The sequence below is a fragment of the Thamnophis sirtalis genome, unplaced genomic scaffold, assembly GCF_051295495.1.
Source record: "Thamnophis sirtalis isolate CommonGarterSnake01/CBP01778 unplaced genomic scaffold, rThaSir2_p1.2 scaffold_3, whole genome shotgun sequence".
NCBI lineage: Eukaryota > Metazoa > Chordata > Lepidosauria > Squamata > Natricidae > Thamnophis > Thamnophis sirtalis.
Window position 1 is genome coordinate 73,683,677 of NW_028261383.1, and position 27,278 is coordinate 73,710,954.

Below are 27,278 nucleotides of genomic sequence, written 5' to 3' on the forward strand. Positions count from 1 at the left end.
ATTCTGCCGTGCACCAAGAGCTGTCCTAATATATACTGAATTCTGAAATTGTGTTTCTACTTTTAAGCACCTGTTTATAAGGAAAAAAAAATCTTGATATAGTTCTCACAGATAATGTGACAATTGCTCTACTCTGATGAATAAACTAATATATCTAGAATAAAGAGATCTTTATTATCTTCAACAAAGATAATATCTTAGAAAGTACAGCATAGATGTTAAAGAATTTTTGGGAATGTAAAATTAATTCTTAGCTGAAATTGTCTAAAGCTGATTTATTAGTCTCTGAAACACTGGATTATAGAAAGGAATTGGGACAAATTGTCCCATGCCGGGCTGAAAGAGCCCTGAGGCCTCCTGGTGGTCTGAAGGACAAAGTTCCTGTTCTATGGAAAAATACTTTTCCTATATACTATTAATCCCAAAAACATTTTTCAATTGTAGAGAGAGATTAAAAAAGCACCCCCTGTGTACAAAAGTAGAGCAAGAGATGTAGAAAAAAATGAGAGCTTGAAAATAACTTTAAAGAGGAAAACTCTAAAGAGAGATTCCATCTCAACAATAATTTCTTATGAGAAAGATTGATGGCTGGATGAAAGTAAAGAGAGCAAATGGAGATGGAAGTGGAGCAGAGTATCTGGGAAAAAGACAAGGATGCCTCCTGAACAGAAATAATCCTTGTTTCAATCTTCAGACATCCATTGTGTTTGCATAAACTCCAGTAGGTTCTATTGCATAAACACCCACAACAGAATTCAGAAATAAAATACGCTATTTAAAGAACACAAAATGCCATATAATATTTATCAAATGGGTTATGAATCCATGTTTTATAGCTTCCCTAATGTTTGTAGAATCAGCCCACTTGGATCTCAGAGGAAATGCTAATCCTCACATTCATTCATTCATTCATTCATTCATTCATTCATTCATTCATTCTTTCTTTCTTTCTTTCTTTCTTTCTTTCAATGGCATATCATAGATCATATCATAGATGGACTAGCAATATAGATTAACATTTCATCTAGATTAGTAAAACACAATAAAATTTAAATATTAAAATGATATATGTTGAAGTAACATTGTCTAGCACATCTAACTATTGAAGCGCAGCATTGTTTAGATTTAAAAAATCGGATACTCATGTTACAGCCAGTCATGATGTGATCTATAGTTTGACAAGGGACCCCTCAAATGTATGTCCCATTTAAACAGAGAGTCTTGGCAGATGCTGTGTGAGGTGCAAATTCTATTCAGGATTGTCCATTTCTGACGTAGTAGTTCAAAGCTTAACAGCTTTTTTTGTGGGGGCATTTATATGTCTTCCTATATCTGGGCACTCAGTGACCCATTTGACTAATACTAATCCTAACAGTAGGAATGGTTTCAGAGAAGGCCCATCTCTGGTGCAGTTCTTTTGTGATGGGACCACAAAACCATGCCTTCCTGCTAGATTTTACCAAATGGGTAGGAATCAATCAGAGAGAAGCAGTCTTGCAGATAATCATATCCCACATAATGTAACTCCTTATGGACAACAATCAGTACTTTTGAGTTGCACCAGAAGCCAACCAATAACCAGTGCAACGCAGAAAGTAAAGGAGTCACCTGGGCAAAGCAAGACGTTCCAATAGTTATTTACATTCAGAATCCATTTTAGTTTCTGAGTGGTCTTCACGGTAACCCCATGTTCAATGTGCTGCAGTTATCTACATCCAAGGTGATTTAGGAACAGTGGGGAAAATCTCTTAATCCATGATAGAATACAAATGACATCCCAGCTATATTTGAGCGAGGACCCCCTAACATTAATCCCAACAAATTCATATTGGAAGTGAATCTTGTTTAGGAGCAAGATGCACACTGACTCCAAAGATACTTCAAATTAATGTGAAAAGATTTTATCATATGAGATCCTGGAATGAGAAGAAAACTATTTAAGCCTACAGGACAGATCTGCTTTAAAATAAAACCTTTTCAGGTTTACTGTTTACTGTGCAGCAGCAGTGGCTCTTTAGGTCACCAGATAGTGTGGTACTGCATCACTGGCCATTCTGATTATGGGAGCTGTATGTCAGCAACAAAATGCAAAGTCAGTTCTGCTCTCCTTAAATATTAAAAATATTTGTAATATAAACAGCTTTCCATTCATATCAATTTGCCCACAGCAAATTATGAACAATATATGGAAGGCCTGATCTTTCCACTAAGCTGTCTAGATATACAACAACGCTAACGAATCTAAAAAGGCAAGGAACACGATCGTCCACAACTCAGGCAGCAATTTCAAAACTCTAGCCAGAATGCCCAGAACTAAAATGGCTGACAAGCAGTTAAAATAGTGTAGATAACAGGGTTGAACGCATGCGCCGAAGAAAATTTGCCCGTGACGAAGATGGTCGCTCAAGGAACAGTAATATTACCATAGAAAATAGAAGGACGGTTTTTTTGTCTTTTGTACGTTCTGGAAGTAGTGCTCTCTATGGCACTCCGAGGTTTGGTGATCTCTATGGCATCGGTAGCAGCGTCCTCGCAGGGGATGGATGGGGGCTCCCGGAGTCCCCCCGCTCCCGGCTCTCTACGGGCTACCTGAGTGTGGGGTCGCGTGAAGATGCCCCTGATCGAGTACACTTTTCTGCGGGTTGTGGGGAAGGGCAGCTACGGGGAAGTGAGCCTGGTGCGGCACCGGCATGACGGCAAACAGGTAAGGCAGGCTGGGGAAGGAGGGAGTTGTTGGGAGAGGGACTCCGCCGGAGAGTCCGAGACGCGTGTTGCGAGGAGGTGGGGACGGACGGGAACAATCCCTGCCTGCCTCCGGAGGCCTTCGCGAGGACGGTGGCCCGTGCGAATCGCTGGTTGCTTTGCTCTCCGACCAAAAGGGAATTTTAAAAAAACAACAACTCCGCGCCACAAAGTGAACTTTCCTTCAGCAACAGGCGTTGCTCCGTGTGAAAATAGGATCGACCATCCTTTCCACACTTGGAATGCTGCATCCAGTTTTGGTCACCACACTATTAAAAAAAAAAGATGTGGAAACTCTAGAAAGAGCGCAGAGAAGAGCAACAAAGATGATTAGAGGACTGGAGGCTAAACCATATAAGGAACAGTTGCTGGAATTGGATATGTCTAGTTTAATGAACTATGGTGCTGGAGAAGAGTTCAGGACTGCAAGGCGATCAAACCGGTCAATCCTAGAGAAGATCAACCCCAAGTGCTCTTTAGAAGGTCAGATCCTGAAGGTGAACCTCAAATACTTTGGCCACTTAATGAGAAGGAAGGACTCACTGGAGAAGAGCCTAAAGCTGGGAAAGACGGAGAGCAAAAGAAGAACGGGACAACAGAAAATGAGGTGGCTGGATAGAGTCACCGAAGCAGTCAGCGTGTGCTTAAATGGACTCCAGAGGATGGTAGAGAATAGCAATAGCAGTTAGACTTATATACCGCTTCATAGGGCTTTCAGCCCTCTCTAAGCGGTTTACAGAGTCAGCATATCGCCCCCACAGTCTGGGTCCTCATTTCACCCACCTCGGAAGGATGGAAGGCTGAGTCAACCATGAGCTGGTGAGATTAGAACCGCTGAACTACAGATAACAGTCAGCTGAAGTGGCCTGCAGTACTGCACCCTAACCACTGCGCCACCTCGGAGAACAGGAAGGCCTGGAGGAACATTGCCCATGCGGTCACAATGGGTCAGACACGACTTGGCAACTAATAATAACAACAGTTTAATGAAAAGAAGGACTAGGAGTGACTTGATAGCAGTGTTCCAATATCTCAGGGATTGCCACAAAGACGAGGGTGTTAAGCTATTCCTCAAAGCACCTGAAGGCAGGACAAGAAGCAATGGGTGGAAACTAATCGAAGCAACCTAGAACTAAGGAGAAATTTCCAAACAGTTAAAACAATTAATCAGTGGAACAACTTGCCTCCAGAAGTTGTAAATGCTCCAAAACTGGAAGTTTTAAAGAAAAGATTGGACTGCCATCTGTCAATAATGGTATAGGGTCTTCTGCTTCAGCAGAGGGTTGGACTAGATTTTGACCTACAAAATCATTTCCAACTCTGCTATTCTATTCTATTCCTCCCTGTCATTTTGAAATTTATTATCAAGGATACCCCTGCTTGTTTGTTGGTTGGTTCTGCTTTCGAGCTACAATTCTCCCCCATTCTATCCTCATCATTCAGTCTTCAATAGATTTATCCTAAGAAGGGTGACTCTTTCCAAGTTCCATAATTTTTCTGTTCATCCCAAAATGTTATTTTTCTTGCAAGAACAGATTTTATTCAGGACATTAGTAAAAATATCTTTAGATGACACCTAAGTTAGAGCTTATTAATAATCTGAAAATATAATCAGGATATATTTTTCATTTTGTGTCTAATATATAAAATTGATATGTGTTAAAGGAGAAGAAAACCAGTCTACAATTCTTGATATAGAGATTCCAAGATTTTGATAAATCATTAAACAATTCACTTACATCTTTAAAACCTTATTGATTTCTGGTTTTATAAAGAAAATAACAAATATTTTAAAGTAAAAAAATGGCAACAGTGAAATAAACTTTTTCTTATATGCATTCAGTGTGCCTTATCAATTTTACATTTCCAGCATGATGTTTGAAAGACATATGCTAAGACATCCAGTATTCACGAAAAAAATATTGAATTACATTTCAAACTGAGGATTGTCTTACCTTTTTTACACTAATTCCAAAGTATATATTTAAAACAAGGATATCAAATTTAGTACAGGAAATTTTTTAAACAAGTGTCATTTAAATGATTAAATTAAATGCAGTGTGAATTAAATGAAGGTTCTGTATGTCGGCAGACATGCCATTCTGGGATTTGTGATATAGTTTGTATTTTTGAAGAATCAGGCTGGCAGTGTGGAGATGTTCTTGGAACATTTATTGGTCCCTAGAGAGAATATGCCTGTGAGAAATGCCTTTGGCTAACATACAGTATTAACAGAGTCCTTTCCTTGAATGGAGATTTAACTGTATAATCCTAAAGTTACTTTTATTTTAAGGTGTTGTATTTTCTACTTGCAAAAATTATTTGCTTTCCTTGAAAAACGTAAAATTTTGCCTAGTGGATAATGCTACGGCTAGAGTTCTGACAGAGGTTGACATATATTATCAGGCTACATAGCAATTACTTTTTATATACAGTTTCAAACTTATTTGTTTCTTGCATCCTTCTCTTCCTCCTTCATCATACATGTTGCTTTTGCAGATGGGAGGATTTTTATTTTAAAAAACTCATTTCTTTTCTCATGTGGTAATTTTAATAGTGTTAGCCAAGTTTGTACAAAACAGCCCCATGTGGTTTATCTTTAGATTTCTTTCATTTACAGTAATATTCTTTTTTTTTAAAAAAAAGATAAAACTTTTTTGTTTCTGCAGTATGTTATCAAAAGGCTGAACCTTAAACATGCCTCAAGCCGTGAGAGAAAAGCAGCAGAGCAGGAAGCCCAGCTATTGTCACAATTGAAGCATCCAAACATAGTCACCTATAGAGAGTCCTGGGAAGGAGATAATGGCTTGCTGTACATTGTCATGGGCTTCTGTGAAGGAGGGGACTTATATCATAAACTGAAAGAGCAGAAAGGACAACTTCTTCCTGAGTCTCAAGTGGTGGAGTGGCTTGTTCAGATTGCTATGGCACTGCAGGTATCTCACTTCCCTTTACTAGACAATTCTGGTATCATTGAATTTTAGCAGTGATTTATTTTAGTTGTTTTATCATTTTCTAATGTGTTCTAGGAAGCCTATTGCTAGTTTCCATGGATATTTGTAATGAGCATAGAAAATAATGAATATATTCTTGATATACTTTTATTATCTTATTAATATTTAAGGAGTCAACAAAATGTGATTGGTAATAATGGCTACCCAGCTTGACAGATTTATTTAATGTATTCCCTTCCCTCTGCAAGGAGCTCATAGTTTATTAAATAATTGGGTTTTTTTTTTGTCATGCGGGAAATAAACTTGATATGTTATTTGTGAATTCTAATATTTTATTTTTCAGTATTTGCATGAGAAGCACATTCTGCATAGAGATCTCAAAACTCAAAATGTTTTCCTGACACGTTCTAATATTATCAAAGTGGGAGATCTGGGAATCGCCAGAGTCCTGGATAATCAGCATGATATGGCTAGTACTCTAATTGGCACTCCTTACTATATGAGCCCTGAGTTGTTCTCTAACAAGCCTTACAATTACAAGGTAAAGTATATCATATAAATGAACTTATTCTGTTAGGTTTCTATTTTCAAGTAACCAGCCTACATTGTTCTTGAGATGAGGCATTGCCAGTTAAACACACCCTATCTGGGCGGCCAGCAATCATACAACCAATAAATTGCAGCAGAGAGTCAATGATTTGTATTTCTTTGCTATCCTTGTGGTCCTCTGAATTTTTGCAGCTACCTGTTTATAGTGAAACTACAAACATGTAGCAAGAAAACAAGAACAAGAAAACAAAAACAAGTAAAAAGAAAAACTTTGCAAAGAAAAAGCAAAGACATTCCCAACTTTGCAGAAACTGCTAAGGAAATTTAATATGCATAGTGAACCTAGAATGTTGATTGTCTTTTGAGGGGAAAAGTAAAAATTGCTGGATAGGTTAAATGGGATGGGTTATTTTGGAAGAAGGACTGGTGGAAGGTCTGGAAGACTGAATGCTCCATATTGCAACAATTTGAAACATATCCTATTTGTTAATTTCTAATGAATCTTCCTGATGTTCCTTCCATTCTACTCCCTGCAATTTATTTCAAATGTATCTATCTTGATTCTATGAAAAACGTTTACATTATTTTCATAAATCTAGTGAATTGTATTAAAAAATATTGTATCTATAAGTATGGTAGTTATCTAGAGCAGCAGTCCCTTTGCAGCTTGACAGCCTGGGGATGGGGAGAGGGGAACCGGGCAACTGAAGTAGCAAACCGACGTGCGTACACCAATGTTCCCTCTAATTTTTTTTCAGTGTGCGCGGAAAAGTATAGTGTTTGAGCGGCACATTTTCATGCCTGAGCAGTGAGCACCTGATTTTTTTTCACAGATGTCACCCAAGACATCGAAAACTTTGAAATTCAGGGTTATGTTTTTTCAAGGTACCCGCTTAATTAAAAGTGTATATTTTTTTACTCCCAGCCAACTTATGAAAGACAGCTACCTATTTTGAAATGCAATGTACAAATTCAGTAAATAAAATAAATTCTGCATCAATTTTTATATACTACTACAAGACCATAACCTAGAACTGCTGTTGCAGTCTTATTGCTTCCAAAGCCATGTGTACACATACTTGTCACAGAATCTGTTAAATGACATAAAGAAAGAAAGGGGGGGGGATGATAAATAAAATCAAAAATATCCCAAGGTACTGAGAATGTAATTTCGAGGTACTAATTGATTTGCAATTAGGTTTTGTAAAGATGCAACTTCTAATTGTGACATATGACTGTTCAATAGCTACTGCACATATGAAATGCATACACAATATTGCACATAATTTCATTCCACTGAGCAGTATTTCAAATGCCAGGTACATATCCTATGCATACTAACATCTATGATTTATTCTGCACTCAAATTAGACAAAAGTTATGAAAACTGCTGGGTTTGTTATACCTTCACTGATACCCAAAAGTTAGTAAACCTTTGCAACCGGCTAACACAGCCATTGCAGTGTCCAGTGTAATTTCTACTGCTCTGCCACATCAACTTCATAGTGTCTCTGCATGTTAAAATTTCCATCCAGCTGCCAATTGGCATGTTATTGGTTTTCTGTGTCCAAGACCGTAGCTATCATCCTTTATGTGGACTGCAAGGGAATCAAATTGTTTCCAATATGATAAGAGAGACTCCTGCAGAGACTCTTCTGAAATGAAGACTGAGGAATTCTCACCCACATTGGATCGAGGGTGCTGCCTTCCAGTTGACTTTATCCCTCTTCACAATTCCTTTCATTTCCCACTTATAAACCTAACTGGCATCCCTCCCTCAACCCATAAATGTTCAGTGCACCAAGTTCCTTCAGAAAGTTGCTCTACTTTTCCTACAGGGAATACCGCAAGGAACGGAGCAAAAGAAAAACCTTTAGCTAAGCTAGAAGTTCAGCTTGGAAGGAAGGAGGAAGGGGAAAAGATTATTTCGCTTCTAGATACTGAATTCCTAGAGGGAAAAGGAAAAGGCAGGTGCAATATTCTGTCTGTCCCCCTCTTCGTAGATTTTTCTTTTGGAGAAATGGTACGAGAGAGCAGAAGCCCCCCTATAAATACAGGAAAGTAACAAGTGGAAGATGATGTTGAACGTCTGAATCCTGCAAAAAATCCTAAGAATGTGTGCAGGGAAGCTGAATGCAAAATATTGTAAAGGCAGCAACTGCTCAGATGAACTCGTGCAACTGCAGCTTTCTAAGAGGGAATTGGCTTCTTACACTACCAGCAAAACTACGCAGACCCCCAGTCTGAAAAACTCCCCGTTCCTTCTACCGTCCTCCCTTTCCCAAGATTTAATAATCCCCACATAAAATCAGCCCAAAGCTCCAACTTGACAACACTTACCTCTCCTTTGAAAGGCAGACAGAGAAGTGCATTCTCTCTAGATCTCGTGTACATCACGCTGTGCCTGTGACATTAAAAATCATTGCGTGGCAGTTGGAAACTGCTGTGTGGTGTTTTCTTGTCACGTGCTCGGCCATGCAGCCACACAGCTTAGAGGGAACATTGGCGTACGCATGCACACACAGCTGGACACAAGCCTGCCAGCCTGCTGCTCACGTGGCCTGGTTACAAATAGGCCACGGCCCAGTAGTGGACAGCAGTCTGTGGGTTTGGGACCCCTGAACTAGAGGGAACAAAAATAGACAATTTTATATATTGGAATGGGAACCACATCAGAAATTTCAAACGCTGCATTGTCCTCTCTAAGTAGGTAGGTAGATAGAATAATGTTTGACAGCAATTTCTAGCAAACTTTGGTCAGTTCACTACACAAGAAGACAGATTAAGATATTTGATTTAAGGAACACCTGCGAAATAGATTGTGCAGGCAATATGTACCTCATTTGATTTTATTTGGATGGCTTTAAAATAAATATTGTGATTTGTTTGCTTTTACAGTCTGATGTTTGGGCCTTGGGTTGCTGTGCATATGAAATGGCCACCTTGAAGCATGCTTTTAATGCTAAAGACATGAATTCCTTGGTTTATCGAATTATTGAAGGAAAGGTATATTTTTTATCTACTATTTACTAGGCTCCCTTCACATAAAGAATTTACAATTTGTTATTGTGAGAAAACTACATAGAGGATAAAAACACTTGCAAGTCATATTGAAATGTGTGCTGCTAAATATGGCTAATGCTATCCTTTTCAATGAACAATTTCAAGGATATTCCCAAATAACCAATTGGTAGCAAATATTGGGTAAGTTGATGAATGTTGCTTTCTTTGTGTTGGCACAAAACACATTTATCATGGATGAATGTAGTAGCATCATACAAAGCAATTTATTTCAAAAACAGTTTGTTTCAATTGAATACTAATATTATATGTTGCTTAGATTTTGAACATATAATTAATCTGATAGTCACATCTGTTAAATTTCCTGAGTAGTGACTTTGAGTATATCTCAGGAAAATCTCCCCATGTTTTCTCTTAGGTTCCCTAGCAATTATGCAGGTAGTCCTTGGTTAATTATGGTAATTGGGACTGGAATTTCCATCGCTAAGTGATGTGGTAATATAGCTCAACAGCATATGACTCTCCATTGCTGTCATTAAGTGAAGATTGCGTGTATTTAAGCAAGAACCTCCTCACAACTTCTTGCTGATTTCTAACAAGCAAAGTCAATGAGATGTGCAAGGGGTTAGTGAGGTGCAGTGTGAGCAGTGTGGGGTCTGGGAATGGTTGTTGCAAGAAGAGAGATACTTTCCCTGTTGGCTGCCCCATTAATTTTCCTTATGGGAAGCTGGCAGGGAAGGTTGCAAATTGTGATCACATGACCAGGATGCTGCAACTGTCATAACTGCCAGCTGGTTGTCAGGTGGCAAGATCACAATTATGTGACCATGGGTGTGCTGGGAAGTCTGGAACTTCGAGAACCAGTTGTAAGTACCTTTTATTCAGCACCATCATAAAACATTGTTAGTGTTATTCTAAAAAAAGAAAGCAGCATCCAAATGCCATCATGACTTATTTTTATTCATTCTTTCATTCAATTTATATGGACATCTACCTTACATATTCCAGGTAGTTTACAATAAAATAAATATAATACATAGAAGGCACAGTATAAAAATAAAAATACTTAGCCAAGCATCATAAAAAACAAAACAAAAAATGAAAACCATCAGCCACAACCAAGAGAATGACTCCATGACACATCTGGGGGCCCTGGCCTGGGCACAAAAATTGTTTTCAGGGTTTATGCAAAGTCAACAGGGTTGAAGCCGATCTAATTTTAGTAGGAACGATATTGCACAGAGTAGGCATCATGGAAGAAAAGGTTCTCAGCAGTTGATACTCCTTAGCTGATTGGGCCCAGAATGTGCTCCTGCCAAACTGGGTGGGATGAGTAGAAATAATTCGGGTCCTGAAAGTAATAATCCCAAGCCATGCAAGGCCTTAAAAATAAATGCCAGGTTTTTGAATTGCAATCTGAAGCACCTAGAAGCCAGTGCAGCTTGTAAAGCAGAGGTGTCTTATGCATTGAGTAACGCCATTAATTCTCCATGCTACAACCATATTCTGCATCAACTGAAGCTTCCAAATGCTTTTCAAGCTCTTTTTTTCTTCTGTGTTCTTCTTTTAACAGCTGCCACCAATGCCAAAAGATTATAGCACTCAGTTGAAAGAACTGATAAGAACAATGCTTAGTAAAAAGCCAGAGGAGAGACCCAGTGTCAGGAACATATTGAGGCAACCGTATATCAAGCAGCAAATCTCTCTGTTTTTGGAAGCTACGAAGGCGTAAGAGATATTTAAATGAAAAATAATTTGAAGCAAAGTGTTTAGTGTTATTGGTATTACACCATCCTGGAGTTCATATACTGTCTTTGATAGTGGATTCTTGAGACAAGGTTGACTTGGAAACACAGCCCATTTTTATTATACATACAGGGAGACAGAGAGAGACAGAGATAGAATTAGTTTGTGTTATAGTCCAAATCAAAGCTCCTTCTGTATTAGTGGTAGCCACCAACCCTGATCCCTGCTCATATGGAACTTTCGGCGATTCAGATAGCTATTCCAGGTGAGTTGGAGAATAGCAAAAGTTTATGCAAGTCCAAAGTAAGCATAGGAGTGACTTGTTGGAAGACTGGATCACATCCATATGCAGCAGTCTAATATTATAGGTCCTGATGCTGAGACCCTTGTGAAGAATTAGAAATAGAGAGAAACCAAAAGCCAGCTTCCTTGCTGCTGTCTTGCTTGTGACCAAGCATCAGTTGTGTATCCCCATCAATTTGAAATATCAGCTGATAGAAATTGAATGGCATAGGTCAGTGGTGGCTAACCTTTTTGACAATGAGTGCCGAACCAAGAGAGAGAGTGTGCCAGAGCACCAAAACCTGGAAGAGAGTAGGTGGCCAGTGCTCATGTGCACGGTGCCCAGCTGTACTTCCAGGTTACGTCATATGCATGCATGCTGGCCAGCTGACGAAACCTGGAAGTGCAGCTAGCAACAGTGCGCATGCATGCATGGCCAGCCACTCTTTTCTAGGTTCCATTGCGCACATGAGAGAAGAGCATCTGGGCAGTGCGCATGTATGTGATGGAACCCAGAAGAGAGTAGCTGGCCACGTGCGCATGCACGCCGGACCAACTTGTTGGCACGCATGCGCATTACGGAACCCAGACGTACAGGGGGCAATGGTGCGTATGCCCACAGAGAGGGCTCTGTGTGCCTCCTCTAGCATGTGTGCCATAGGTTCACCATCACAGCCATAGGTTAACTATAGTAACTGGGGAAGAAGCCATCTCCTATCTTATTTGGAACTCTTCAATCCCTCGGTGTTTATATGGAATTAGTCTGGTCTACAAGTTGATTGTTATTTTCTTAGAATTCAGTTTAATTCAAAGGTCAACTAGGTCAGTACTAGAGCTAGCTCTAACAAAAGGCAGTGATGTAGTGAGTGATAGTGTAAGGCTTAAGAAAAAGTGTATGGGTTTATTTCAGGGGCTCTATAATATCTTCAGCATCAGTTTGATTCTATATCACATTGGCTCATAATTATTTCAAATACTTGGTGCTTTTTACTTCTTGTTGTGTTGTGCCTCAATTATTTGTTATGCAAAGATCTAACTAAACCTATTTTCAAATTTGAGGAATATTTTCACATCCCAGAATTTTATAAAAAGTTTTCAAACAACTAAATATTGAAAAAAGGTTTATCTGTGAAAGGAAAGGAAAAATAAAGGTTAATCTTCATTGACTGCCCCTCGAGTTTGGTGCAGAGTAGTGTAAACCTCTACTGCAGTACAGGAAATAAATCCAAGGGCTACAGGGGAAATGAGAACAATGATGGGGTTTCATAGGAAGTAATACTTTTATTTTTCGCCATTCTTGAGATGTTGGATTTAGATGCCCTGTTGATCTAACCAACACATTCTTGAAGGTGGCTAATTAAATCATATTTCACAAATGTTCATGACTTGAGAAACAGTTTTGTATCTAAAATAATATCCATATTGCTGCACATTCAGGTCTTCAGAAAAGTCAACCTATACATAGAAATATGAAAAAACTATTTTTTGGCAAAAAGTCTACATTTTGTAAATCTGATAACATATCTTCTTGCTTTTTCCTTAAAGAAAAACATCTAAAAATCATAAGAAAGTATCTGAACCCAAACCTTGGGAATCTTCAGAGAAAACTGAATTAAAGAAAGAAACTACAGAACCTCAGAAGCTTCCAAATGAACTTTCAAAGAAGTCCAATGGGGCAAGTTATTATTTTCGCTCAGTATCCAGAATGGATGGGGCAGAAAAAACGCCCATGGTCAAATTTAATAAAATACAAATTTTGTTTCAAATTAAGGAGGAAGAATACCAATTAATTCTTAGTACTTCCATCTGTTTTTTTCTCTCATAATCATACCCATTTAAATTCTATTCAATTGGAGGTACAGTGTCAGTTGCCCTAAAGTGTTGGGCATCACCAAACCTACAGAAATTGCCACTGAATTGAAATTTACGTGTCACTGAAGAAAATTCTGAAAACCATGGAGACTAATGAATTAACTGCTTCCATTTAAAATAAATTTAAATTTTGCTCAGTTTCTACCTTGTTCCTTTTCCTGTGCTAATACACTGTTCAAAGTTCAGGCCCTGATATATGCCACTCAAAAGTGAAATTAGTCTCTTGTTCGTCACAAAGTGGTTTACCCCTATAAGGCATGGGTCTACTCTAGAATAGTAAAATTAATCTTTGGAGAACCCCTAAATTAGTAGAAGATAGAATACCTTTTTGTTTTTTACAGTGCATGTTACAATATCTTATTTTCAGCCAGAATGGTATCTGATGATTTCCTTTGCGGGAATATGGAAAATTTAATGTAAATATTGAGTTCTATAAAGAGTTGTGTAAAATAAACAATAACAGGTGGTACAATGCTTCTAATAGTGGTCGTGTAATAACTATAGCTATGTTGTGGAAGATGGGAATGGGGAAATAATATGAGAGAAAAAGATAGACATACTTTCTGGTACTACTTCATGACAATCAGAGTCAGACCCCTTAGTGATCGCTTGATAAAACAGGGAGAGAGTTGGAATTAATAAGTAATTCCAATATATTCTTCTTGTCTTAAGTTCTTATACCTGCCCCATCATAACATATTGTTACAGTAATACTGTAATAGTCTTATAATGTAAGATTAATAAATTGAAATACCATATCCCATCTTTTGCATATTTGGTCAGGTACCTGATTGAAAGACCTGAACCAACATAGATCGAAGATATTGGCTTTTCATGTGTCTTGGACCTACAGAGCCTTCAATGCATCCTGTAAATAAGGACAGGGAAACCCACTTCCACACCAACTAAGGCTATTGCAAGAAATATTAAGCAGGCTACATCCTGGCTTCTGTATGACTGACCTTTTCCATCATTTGTGCACTTCTCATATGACTAAGAGATATTTTGTTATTGTTGTTGGCTAAGCCAGTCCTGTATTATACCATTCTAGGAAAACATGTCATATCTTTCCCCAGTCCTCCATCCATTCCCATGCAAAATCTCATAGCTGGATCAAGTCAAATCAAAATAGATTACCGTAATTTTATGCTTACGTTTAAAATAAATAATCTAGTTTAATAGAATTGGTGACTTAATTGTACTTCTTGATATTACAGAATGAAGATAAATGTTTAATCAATAATAAAACATTTGAAGTTTCCTCTTCAAAGAAACTAGCACCTGAACCTGAAGACAACAGCAAAAATGGTTTGAATAGCTTAGATGCCTCTTTGGCAACAATGAGCAAAGTTGATATACTTATTGTTTCACTGGAAAAGAAAAACTCTGCAACCAAACAATTAGCGGAACATAAAGAATCTGAAAATGTAGATATTCACAATGAAGCAGAGCCTGAAAAAGCAAAAAATGGCCCAGAATTAGAGGAAGAAAATTTAATGAAAATGTCAAAGACTTGCCCAAAAACTGGAGATGTAGATGCTAAGGAGACAGATAATGGTGATGACACTACGAACGTTCTGCAACCCATTTCAAAGATTTCATGTGTAAGCAATAAAGTAATTATTTTCAGTTTCACATATGTATATGTGTGTGTGAATATGATCGAATTAGAAGATGTACAGGCAATCCTTGACTTACGATCATTTCTTTATGTTCAAAGTTACAATGGCACTGAAAAAAGTGACTTGTAACTGTTTTTCACACTTATGAATGTGGCAGCATTCCACGCTCATGTGATCAGAATTTGGATGCTTGGTAACTAGCATGTATTTATGATGGTTGCAGTATCCTGGGGTCATGTGACATCTTTTGCGATCTTCTGACAAAGTCAATGGGGAAGCCAGATTCACTTAACAACTGTGTTACTAACTTAAGCTCTTCAATGATTTAACTTAACAGCTATGGCAAGAAACATAAATTGGGATAAAACTCACTTAACTGTCTTGCTTAGCAACAGAAACATTGGGCTCAGTTGTGGTCTTAAGTCAAGGACTGCCTGCAAATCTGTTGAAAATGTGATTGAACTCTGAAATGCTGCTTTCTGCTGTTTCAGTAACTCCTAGTGCTAAGCTTGTGTCATGACCTGGTGACATAAGTTTACCCTGTGCTATTAGTTGGTTTTCTCTATTGAAACAGCTCTTTTTCTTCTTAGGTAAAGCAGTGCAGATTTCTTCTAGAGCACAAAGGTGTTTGAGGGACACAGAACATCAGACATATTGGTGCTTTGGTAGTCTCAGATTTTTTTATGATTCATTGTTAATGTAGTAACGCTGTTTAATACTATATTTATTAATTGTGTCCATTGATTGGGATTTTTTAAAAAAGAAATTTATTGCTATACAAATATGTGGGCAGCATAAATATACTATGTTTTGTCACATAATTGGCCAGATATTTAAACTGGATTTGGCATTTTTATCCATCAAGCAAGTCCTTCCCAAGGACCTAGGATAGGCAAATGTTGCTTTATTGTTATGGTTTATGGATAGGTAAGTTACAGTTAGATTCCCAGTCTAAGACAAGTAGAAATTTAATAATTCAACTCTAACTAAGGACTTGAGAATTATTAAGATAGCTAATTATTATTAGCTTGCAAATTGTGCATTCACCTCTCCCTTAGCATCTCTTCCGATTAGACTTTTTCTACTCAACCTCAGATTTTTTTTGCTGAAAAGTCAAGTATTTTGTCTTTGCCTTCCCAAATCTACTCTCAGCATTTAATTTCATTTTAATTTCTATCAGATAATATCATTTTTGTGAAAGTGATAGCTGTTTTTCTAGGTAAAAGAATTGTGCTGTACTATTTACCTTTAGAGGACTATTACATGAATACTTATGCACTTATTTCAATGCAATTCAGATCTAAAGATTTCTGAACCTTTTGTGATCAGATTTTGGGGCTTAGAACTATTGAGGTTGATAAGGATCTTTGCACAATTTTCCTAAAATAGGCAAACTGAACTTAAACAAATAAACCTACCGTATTTTTCGGAGTATAAGACGCACCTTTTTTCCTCAAAAAAGAGGCTGAAATCTGGGTGCGGGTTATACATCGAATATAGCATTTTTTTACTCCCAAACCCCCACCCCCTTCACCAAAATGGCTGTGCATACCCTCATGGAGGCTTTCAGAGAGCTCTTGGGGGCTGGGGAGGGCAAAAATGAGCAAAAAACGGGCCGTTTTTTACTCCCCCCCCCCCCCCAGCAGCACTCTATAAACCTCCATAAGGCTATGCATGCAATTTTTTTGACAAAAAACGGGCCCGGTTTTACAAAAAACAGGCCCTTTTTGCTCATTTTTAGCCCCTCCACCCCCAGGAGCACTCTGCAAGCCCCCTCCCCCCAAAGCTATTCATGCCGTTTAAAACAAAAATGGGGCCGATTTTGGGAGGTTTGCAGAATGCAAAACCTTTTTTTTTTCTTTTGGAAAGATATTTAACTGATTGATGAGAATTACATTGATCAAGTGCTGTGCCAGCAGAAACAAAGTCTTAGGTGCTGCAGGTTGTCAGTGATTTTCTTCCCAGCACATGGATAAATACACGTGGAAACATCTACCTACCTACCTACTCTCTCTCCCTCTCTCTCCCTACCTACCTACTATATTCCTCCCTCCCTCTATCTACCTACTTACTCTCTCTCCCTACCTATTGTATTTCTCTCCCCCCCCTCAATCTGCCTACCTACGTACCTACCTACCTACTCTCTCCCTACCTATCTACTGTATTTCTCTCTTTCTCTATCCCTCTAACTACCAACCTACCTACTCTCTCTCTCTCTTCCTACCTACTGTATTTCTCTCTCTATCTCTCCCTACCTACCTACTGTATTTCTCTGTCTATTTCTCTCTCTTTATCCCTCTACCTACCAACCTACCTACTCCCTCTCTCTCCTTACCTACCTAGCTACTGTATTTCTCTATTTCTCTCTCTCTCTCTCTCCCTCCCTCCCTCCCTACCTACCTACCTACCTACCTACCTACTGTATTTCTCTCTCTTTCTCTCTCTCTCCCTCTATCTACCTACCTACTTTTTTTAAAAAAATTGCCTCTTCAAAACCTTGGTGTGTCTTATACTCCAAAAAATATGGAAATTTAAATTTTATATCTTTGTCGCATCTTGTTAATTTTTATAAATAATGAAAGGCAACAAATATACAATACATAATACTCATTCTTCTCCTATTTTTCCCAAAACTACACCTTCCAGATCTTGGAATATTTGCTGGAATTAATCAGAAGTATGTTAGATTAAAACATACCATATAGGATATTCACATACAGTAGTTTTCCTTGCAATATTACAAAAATGTTTATCATTGACATCTTCTAGGGTAGTTTGTCATTTCTTTACTTATTAGTTTAGCTTAGGTAAATGATACAGTATTAGTTTAAATGTCCAGCTTTTGTGTTTAGTGCCTAGCTAATAGTTATTTTACTTCCTTCAATAATGGAAATGTTGCTCTTCCAGTTTCCTAATGCTTATATAACATTCTATTTAATGTTATAATAGTGGGTATTCATGAAAATACAGCAAACTCTCTTTCCAGAATCTGGACTGTACTGAGAAACTGCTAGTACCGATTGATCCTAGAGAAATTTTGGTAAGTATTTGAAATTTGTGGTCTGCAACACAAATATAATTATGCCAATGATTTATTTAAAAGTACGATGACAGGATTTTCTTCAGTACTTAAGTGAATTTAATTTTGATTAAAATAAAAATATTTTTGGCTTTCTGTTAACACTTTTGAACTAAGTGTATAAACTTGATTCTGGACAGCATGAATTCAAGTATTGTAAAGTGTGTGTATAAATATATATATATATATTTGTAGAGTGAAGCCTCCTGTGAAAACTCAGGAGAAGCTAAAGATCCCATTCTGCCTATAAGCACTCCTTGTTTTCGGCCTCAAGGATCAGTTCAAGAGCCTTCCTTGTCACGACAGCGACGACATAAGAAGCAGGAACAGTTTGAGATCTGCTTAGACAAGGTAAAGATTAGGACAATATTAGGATCTAAATTCAGTAGAACACTAATATCTGTGGAAACAGTTATATTAGTTACAAAGCTATGGAATGGAATGTTCAATAAAAACAGATTCAATACTTTTCCCCATGCTAAATATGAGGAAATCCAACATTAAAAATTGGAAAAAAGATAATGATATTGAAAAAAAAATGGGTGAAAGCAGGGATATTGACTTTGGACCATTTGGTAACTTAGTGACAAAATTTATAGTTAGAATAACATAGTTTTGACCAGCAGCATTTTCATCTTCTGAGGCATCCGAGATACTAGAACTGTGATGCATACCACAGGTGGCACACTGAGCCCTCTCTGTGGGCATGCCAGCCATCGCCCCATCCCAGCTCCGGTGCACATGTGCGCGTGCCTACCACCAGCTAGCTGGTTTTCAAGTCTCTGCCGCACATGTGTGTGGGCAGAGTGCATGTGGCGGATGCACACACATGCGTGGGGGATGAGGCGCATGTGCGAGGGGGGCTTGCATTACATTTTGGAGGTTTGCACGCATGCACATGCTCCCCCGTGCCTCTTGTTGGGTCTGGAAAGCCACCTGCACCAACCTGAAAGCCAAAATGGGGGCATGGGGGCACTGTGTGAGCCCCTCTCCGTGTCCCGTTTTGGGTCTGAAAAGCCTCCTGCACAACCTGGAAGCCAAAACGGAGTGTAGGGGTGCCATGCGAGGTCCCCCCCACGCCCCATTTTGGGCATGGAAGGCCACCTGCACCCACCTGGAAGCCAAAAATGGGTGACGGGGAGGGACACATGCATCCGTGGGGGGGGGGAACAATTGTTTAAATCTTTTAAAAATTAAAAAAAACCACCATTATTTTCCATAAATATTTATATTAACCAAGTATATTCAATTTAAAGTTCAGTTTAAAAAGCTTTATTTTATACGTTAGCACATTTCAGTATAAAAGCTGATGTTAATTTGTAGCATATGTTGTAAAGAACTAACTGGCAGAACATTTGACTTTACTGGAATGATAAATATATAATGTGTTATCTGGGATGTATGATACTCTATTTTATCTGGATGTTTGATACTCTATTCTATCCATGTGAAATATGAAATAGAAGTGCTATTTGAATATTAATAAGTTGGGAATTAACTTCATGGCTGGATGTTCTGTGGTCCTCCAGATGTTACTGAAATATTACTGGAAATATCCTGTATTGGTCATGTTGAATGGGTACCAGCACAGTCACTAGACCTGTCCTTGTGGAGTCCTTCCACTCATTCTTGAGTGAATGCAACTCTCATACTGTACCTGTTTTTTTGGGAAGAAACCTTTTATAAAGGCACAATTTCTCCTTGTTAAGATTGCAGCACTTGGTGCTCGGCAACTGCCCGCTTTGCCTGCTGTAAAGACAAAAGAAGTTAACATAGACCATCAGTGTGCTGCAATCGTTCTGAAAAAGTCAAAAAGCTTTGAAGTAGAACATTCCAAGGTTTGTACCAAATATCTTTATGTACAACATGTCCTTTTTTAAAGAAACTACTCAATTTGAATGTTCTCATTTTATATGCCAATCTGATGTAACATTGCCAGAACTGTATAGAACTGCCGTATTTTTCAGACTATAAGATGCAGTGGAGTATAAGACACACCAAGATTTTGAAGAGGTACATTTGAAATAAAGGTTTTTGCCCTCCCTGGGCCCCAGGAGCACTCTGCAGGCCTCCCAAACCCTCTGCACACCCCATTTTTTGTGAAAAAGGGGCATGCAAAGAGTTTGGGAGGCCTGCAATGTGGTCCTGGGGCCCGGGGAGGGCAAAAATGTGATGAGTGAGGGGTTTGAGAAGTGAAAAATGGCCCCATTCTGTGCAAAAATGGGTCATGCAAAGGGTGTGGGAGGTCTGTAAAGTGCTTCTGGGGGCTGGGGAGAGCAAAAAATGGCCCGTTTTTCACGAAAAAGGGCCCATTTTGTTTTTTTTGTTTTTTTGCAAAAACAGGGTGTGCAGAGAGTTTGGAAGGCCTGCAGAGTGCTCCTGGTGGCTTGGAAGGACAAAACAGCCCTGTTTTTGTGAAAAAAGCAGTCCATTTTTTACTCATTTTTGCCCTCCCCAACCCCAGCAGCACTTTGCAGGCCTCACAGGCCCTCTGCGCATCCATTTTTTCAAAAAACGAGATGCACGGGGTGGGGTTTTGGGAGGCCAAAAATGCTGTATTCAGTGTATATGCAGCCAGATTTTCACCCTCTTTTTGGGGGGGGGAAAGGTGCGTCTTATACTCCAAAAATATGGTATTTAAAATGGGATTATAAAGTAATAGAGCAGTGTACTTCTTTAAAGTGGCTTCATGAGTTTTATAGAATAAATACAAAGAAATGTCTAATGACCTATTATTTAGTTGTAAATTTTTAATTTCTATGATCAATAAAAAGTTACAGAGTTTACTGTTTTTTACTTTATCTCCTTTCAAAGGATCGGCCATTATCAGCTCGAGAAAGGAGAAGATTAAAGCAATGCCAAGAAGACATGCTTCCTTCTGGTAATACTTGTCTTTGTTGTGAAGTCCTTGGAGCTCTCTGAGCTTGGTGGTTGGCTTGGTAGCAATCTAATGGTCTCTCAGTGCTAGAAGAGAATGTGGTTTGTTCTCTGTTTTTATATAATAGCTTGTCCTGTCAGGATTGGTGAGGTTTTTGTTTTCTTCCTTAGCAGTTCCTTGATTAAGCTTTTGTTTATTGCTTGATTGTTTATCTGGTGGTTTGTTTGTTTTCTTTGCCTCCTTCTATTTTACATTTTACTTTCTTATATTCACATAGATGCACACACCTTATCTATGACAAATTTTCAGTAAAAAAATTCTCTCAAGGGGGGCTTACTGTAACAGAAAAAATTATTCTCACAAATACATTTCTTGGCACCTTTTGGTCTCTTTCTGTCTCCTGCAGTTATTACTTAAGGTGCTTTAATTTAACTGAAAACTTAAATGGGGATCTGGCATGCAGAAATCTTGGAAAATAAAAATATTGGATAGTTTACACTCAATGTTTTAAAGAGATTTACAACCACCCAGAGAAAAAAGTACCATGACAAGGAGGAAGGAACGTCATTGAGTCTAAAAATGTGTATGTGTGTGGGGGGGTGGGGGGGAATATCTTATTGTATGGAAAATATGGGAAATGATGGGATAATCTTATTTCTGCTGTGTTCTTCTTGAATGTGGATATTTTTGTGTAAATTCATTTGTTTCATGTTGGTGCTGTATTTTACCTCATCAATTTGCCCTCTGTAAAGTGAATATTCTGTTATATTGTAATAGTGAGAGGGACATAAGGCCTCTACCTTTAGTTTCTGGGCTACTTCACTTACTGTACTAGCCTGATCTGCTGACTGGAAGTAGGCATGTCTTTGAACAATAAGTTTGTGTTTTGGATATGTTGTCTTTGGTACCGTGTTCTTTGACAAATTCCCTTCCGTTTCATTTTTATCAATTTGCTTTCTGGGAAATGCATACTTTGTGGCTCGCAACAATGATCACATCTACAGGAGTTGGAAACTAAACTTCCTCTTCATTATACTTGGAAAAGTATCAACAAGAAGGTGGAAGGGATTGAGGGATTAAGATGTAATGATTAAGATACAGTATCATGGAGGGAACCCAAATTGAAATCCTCCTCCAGCCATGGAAACTCAATAAGTAACACTGAGATAGACAATTTTTTCAGTCCAACCTACCTCAGAGTTGCTGTAGGAGAAAAAAAGGATTATACACTTCTTTGAATTCCTAGAGGAAAGGCAGGACAAAAATCTTGTACATGACTGAACGTTAAACTGAACTGAAGGAAGGTCTATTTTAGTTTATCAAGCATTTGATCCTGCTGTCATAATAGCACATGTATGAAGCAAAATAAGAATAAACTATACATACTATTCATTGGTCCTTTTCAGGGCCTTCTGTAAGACGAATGTCTTATAATGCATCGACAGAAACAAAACTTGCAAAGGAAGACAGTTCTATTCAGATTGCTCAGTTTACTTCAGAACCAAGCACTGATAAGGTAAGTAGTTGTCATATGTTAAGTATAGTAACAATTTACAACATTGTAACATATTAAAAAAGGTATGTGTCAGCCATCAATACATGGAATTTCTACTACTTAGACGATTACCTCTAAAAATTCTACTGCTTAGATTATTATACTTCTGAAGAAAAACAATTATTTGGGGAAATCTGCCATTTTTTATAGCAGAGGCAGGGCATATCTTCCTCCCACTAAGTTTGAAGAAAGGGCTTAGAATTGTAAGGCAAGTGCTTCATCTATATTTGCAGCCGCTCCTTTGTGCTAACACCATGCCTCAGTTCCACCTCAGATCATCAGGCATTAGATTCTCATAGGAGCACAAATACTACTGTAAACTCTGCATGTGAGGGATCTAGGTTGTCCGCTCCCCGCCCCTGTCTATGAAAAAATTGTCTTCCACAAAACTGGTGCCAAAAAGGTTGGGGACTGCTGTCTTTGAAGCTTTTTCCAATGAAATGGAGCTGTGACCCTTGTACCAAGTACAACTCACCAGAGATGCCAGTCTCAGGATGGGGGAGGTAGGTGAATTGTTGGGGTTAAGTAATTCAGGATGTTTGGATAGAAGAAGCATTAAAAAGCAATATGAGCTTTTTGGAGTTGCCCATAGCATAACCAACTTTGAGCTTCTAAAACTTCTGCTAATGTATAATATGACTACCACAGCCAATATTAAAAGAAGAGCATTAGCTGATGAAAGGAGCAGCCAAACCTCCATGTTGGGTTGAAGACAACGTGCTACCTTTCGTGGCAAAACATGTCTGATCCACAGCGCATCTGGAGATTGGTTCAGTTGAGGACCAGGAACTTGGTAAATGGACTATGAATCCCAGAGCACTTGAACAAATCTTAAGCATTTCAGGAGACCTATTGTTATTCCACCCGACCATCACAAAAACTTTATATTCAAATATTTGGTTTTCACAGGACCAGAAAGTGGTAATTCCTACCTTTTGTCCAAAGAGAAAAGGGATGGCGTACCGGAGATACTAAAGTCATAAAAGAAATATTAGACAAATGTCATCAAAGGCATACTTGAGTAGAACAGATTTCAGAGCCTCATACAATCTATTTCCAACAGACCAATCTGGATGCCAAATCCTCAATGATCATAATTTCCCTGTGGATCAAAGTAGCTTGCAAAAATACAAAATATATCTCCTTCATAGGAAATTGTGACTTATTTTATAGGCCTTTAGTAGGCATGAAAACTAGTTAGGTGATTCTCTCAGCCCAACACACCTCACAAGGATGCTGTTATTCTAAGGGCTGCCTTGGGTCCTTATCCTCCTTTGTATATATAAGTAGTTTAATTCTTCTGCATTGATGAAAGCATCCTTTTGCAGAAGAATGCTGCAGAAGTAGCTCACAGCATAGACTTTAGGGACTTCCTCAAGTAGGAGTTTCCCCGAGGGGGGTTCTGATATGTCCTTTTGTAGGATACTTATAGAAACATTATCATCATTGAAAGTAGCTTCTAATTTGCTATGCTTTCATGTACTATCCTCTATAAAAGTATTTTATTAGAAACGTAAATGGAACTAAATTCACATTGCTCTTTCACCGAGCAGCAAGAAAGAGAATTTTCTATTCAATTATGCCTATAATGGTTCTCTCTGTTTTTTTGTACTTGAAAAATTGTCCCCAACAGAAGAAAAGCTTAATTGGTTGTTGCACTGAGGATGAACTGAGCTCTTCTACAAGCTCTACAGAAAAATCAGATGGAGATTGTAAAGAAAGGTGGGTGTTTTCTGTATGTAGTGGTTCACACATGTTAATCACATGCAGTATATAGCTTGTTTATTATATAAATACAACTATTGCTGTTTGTAAACCATTAGTGTATTGTATGATAAGTCCATTGTGGATATTAAGCCAGTCAGTCACTGAATGCACTTGTGTACCTGTAGACATATGTGATATAGATATGTATGTCCCTAGTTCAAGACCCAATAAAAAAACATCAATAGCCAAGTTTAGGAAGTATTGTACTGTGGTATAAAAACCTCCTCAGTATTAACTATTTTAAGATATCCTTTTAAAAGGAAAGTATAAACTAAAAATAACTGGGTTAAAAGCAGCACACAAAAAATTGAAACGGATGATGGAAATAATTCAATATTCCCACTTATAAAAATGCTAGAGCTGTGTCAAAGCTTCCTTTAAAATTACTGTGAAAATCCACACTATTCAAATTCACATTCTTTTTATAGTTTTTAAAACAATCTCAGTAATCAGAATATTCTGCATTTTTTTCACATTATCTTAGTGAGAACTTGAAGCTTCCACTCCCATTTGTAAAGTTTTATGAAGAGAATTTGGAAATTTGTAGTTTTCTGCATAAGTCTCTTTGATCAGCCAACAGACAAATATTTCTAAACCCAATATATGTGCAGGTACTGGTAGTCCTCAACTTACGACCACAATTGAACCCAACATTTATGTTGCTAAGTGAGAAATTTATTAAATGAGTTTTGCCTCATTTTATGACTTTTTTGCCACAGTGGTTAAGTGAATCACTGCAGTTGTTAAATTAGTAACATGGTTGTTAAATTAATCTGGTTTCCCCATTGACTTTGCTTGTCAGAAGGTCACAAAAGGCGATCACATGACTCTTGGACACTGCACCCATCATAAATGTGAGTCATTTGTCAAACATCCGATTGTAAAAAGCTCCTTATGATCCACCCTTGAAGTTATGACTCCCGTGCCCACCTGATCATGTGATTGCAGTTCAGATGCTTGGCAATTGGCTTTCATTTACAATAGGTTGTGGCATCTTGCAGTGACATAACCATGATTTGTAACATTTTTGCTGGACTCCGGCGTGGTTTATTTAATGGCTATATACTATGCTTAATGACAATGACTTACTTTATGACTGTCATAAAAACATTGTAAAATTGTGTCCTGTCACATGGAGCTTCAGCCTATAACCACAATGTTGTATGGCTGAAATTCCAGGCCGTTATAAGTTGAGGACAACCATATGGTTTTGTGAAATCTTTTATTCTTGTCTTGCTCCCTTTTGCTTTATCTCCAACCCATTCCTCATTCTGGAGCAGGAAGAGAAAAATGACAAAACCCTTTTGGAAAATAAGACTTAAACCATACCTTACACAATTCTGTGTACTATACTAAGTTCAAATAGTTCATCCTTAAAATTCTCATATTGTGTATGATTTGGAGTATGCTGAAGTATCTTCTTGTTTTGCAGAAAAAGTAATGAAATGAATGACTTGCTACAGTTGATGACGCAAACACTAAAAATGGATAATATTGAAAATTATTCACAATTTGCAATGCCAACACCTGACTCACAGTTCAGGCTAAATAGGAAATATAGGGATACACTGATTTTACATGGGAAAGCAGCTGAAGAACCTGATAAATTTCAGTTACAAGAGCTTCCTTCAGGTCTGTATGTTATGCTTGAAACTTTGATGTTCAAATTAGATTTTCTACTCTAGTATTACAAAAAAAAACATTCATTAAGTCAGAAGAAAAGCAATTTCCATTTTAAAGGTTCTGTTTAGCGTATTCTATCTGTGGAAATGATAGTAGCATCAATTCTGATTATTTGGAATAGAATGCTGAATAAAATCTGAGAATCTTCAGAGTATTTGATCTGAATTAAAATGAAAATGTTTGAAATCTCTGCAATTATAATTGGCTTTATCTAGTTGCCAGAAATAAAATTCAAAAAATAATGTATTTTATTATTTTATTAGATGTCAAGTCTGGTCCCCAGAATATTAGGCGATTGGTTGAGATTTTAAGAGCAGATGTAGTTCAAGGAATTGGGATAAAGCTGCTAGAAAAAGTTTATTATGCAATGGAAGAAGAGGATGAACAGAAAAGAGAGGTATGTTTTTTTTGACAGAACAAATATAAAATATCATTTTAAATGCAAATTGAAGAATGTAAAATAATTCCTAGAAACCTGGAATTCTGATAAAGTAGATCAGAAATAACAGACTCAAAGAAATAAACCCAATCTACAAACTATTCCAGCAAGATAGGCAGGAACAATCAAGATGAAAGAATACAGCCAACCAAATTAGACAGATCAAGGTAGGTAGGGCAAGGTACAAACTCTGCAAACCCAATTCCCTTATGCCAAAGCACTGATATTACTTAATTTGGCAGTGAATGTTTATAAGCTTAGTGAATAAGCTTATAAACCAAGATGCCAATATTTCAACCCTAGCTGCACATATTCTCCATTAACATGTCTTAGTGTTTTCCACTATTACCATATTTGTGTTGCCATCAAACTCAGTGTTTTATGAATTTTTAATTGGGCAATTTCCCAAATATGTGCCCTAGTTATCTGTGGATTTAATAGAAATCAGTCTTGCATATAATCTCTGCTAAAAGGAACTATTCTTGTTTGAATTACAATATGTTTTTCCCTCCTTTTAAATAGCTATGTTTGCGGAAGCTCATGGGAGAAAAGTACACATCTTATAGTATGAAGGCTCGTCATTTAAAGTTCTTAGAAGACAATGTGAAACTTTGACAAATACCTCAGTTGAACTGTTTCTTCCTGAAAGAAAGACACTCAGTTTGTAACTGGATTGATTTTTAAATTTTTCTTATATTCATTCACTTAGAAGATAAACCTTTTCCCATACAGTTTCTTGTTATCTATTGTACATTGTATATTTAGTTTATAAGGAGCAATACGTGCTTAAAGGTAAGTTTGGATAAATGGGATTTTTTAAAATACTAGCAACAAGCAGCACTTTCTAATGATTCTGTCTTTTTAAAACATTAAATTATTTTTGTTTCAATGTCAATCATCATTTAAAACGGGCAATCCTGTATAGTCAAATACGCACTATGTTGGAATTCGTTATTTTCATTTTTGCTGGAATTTACACGATTACTTTGAAAATGCCTTGAATAGGTACATATTATTTAAAATATTATTTAAGCAGAGATTCAAAATTAGTCCTATTATGTTTTTGCAATAATATCTTAACAGTGGTCT

The 27,278-nt window shown here is 37.6% G+C and overlaps 1 protein-coding gene across 4 annotated transcripts; it reads left to right on the forward strand.

The window, feature by feature from the left end:
- Positions 1–2,476: 2,476 nt before the first annotated feature.
- On the forward strand, positions 2,477–26,920 carry NEK4 (NIMA related kinase 4). 4 transcript variants are annotated; one of them, XM_087709180.1, is made up of 16 exons: positions 2,477–2,704; positions 5,412–5,678; positions 6,040–6,237; positions 9,144–9,251; positions 10,840–10,994; positions 12,840–12,969; positions 14,384–14,782; positions 17,775–17,828; positions 18,063–18,218; positions 19,577–19,705; positions 20,682–20,748; positions 22,152–22,261; positions 23,913–24,022; positions 25,500–25,699; positions 26,014–26,147; positions 26,712–26,920. In XM_087709180.1, exons 1-16 carry the CDS (start codon positions 2,612–2,614, stop codon positions 26,802–26,804), a joined length of 2,403 nt encoding a protein of 800 aa, XP_087565306.1. In that variant the 5' UTR covers positions 2,477–2,611; the 3' UTR covers positions 26,805–26,920. The 4 variants fall into 4 exon arrangements, with proteins under 4 accessions (XP_087565306.1, XP_087565308.1, XP_087565307.1 ...); XM_087709182.1 differs by having other exon boundaries at positions 23,934–24,022; XM_087709181.1 differs by having other exon boundaries at positions 14,384–14,770.
- Positions 26,921–27,278: the final 358 nt, after the last annotated feature.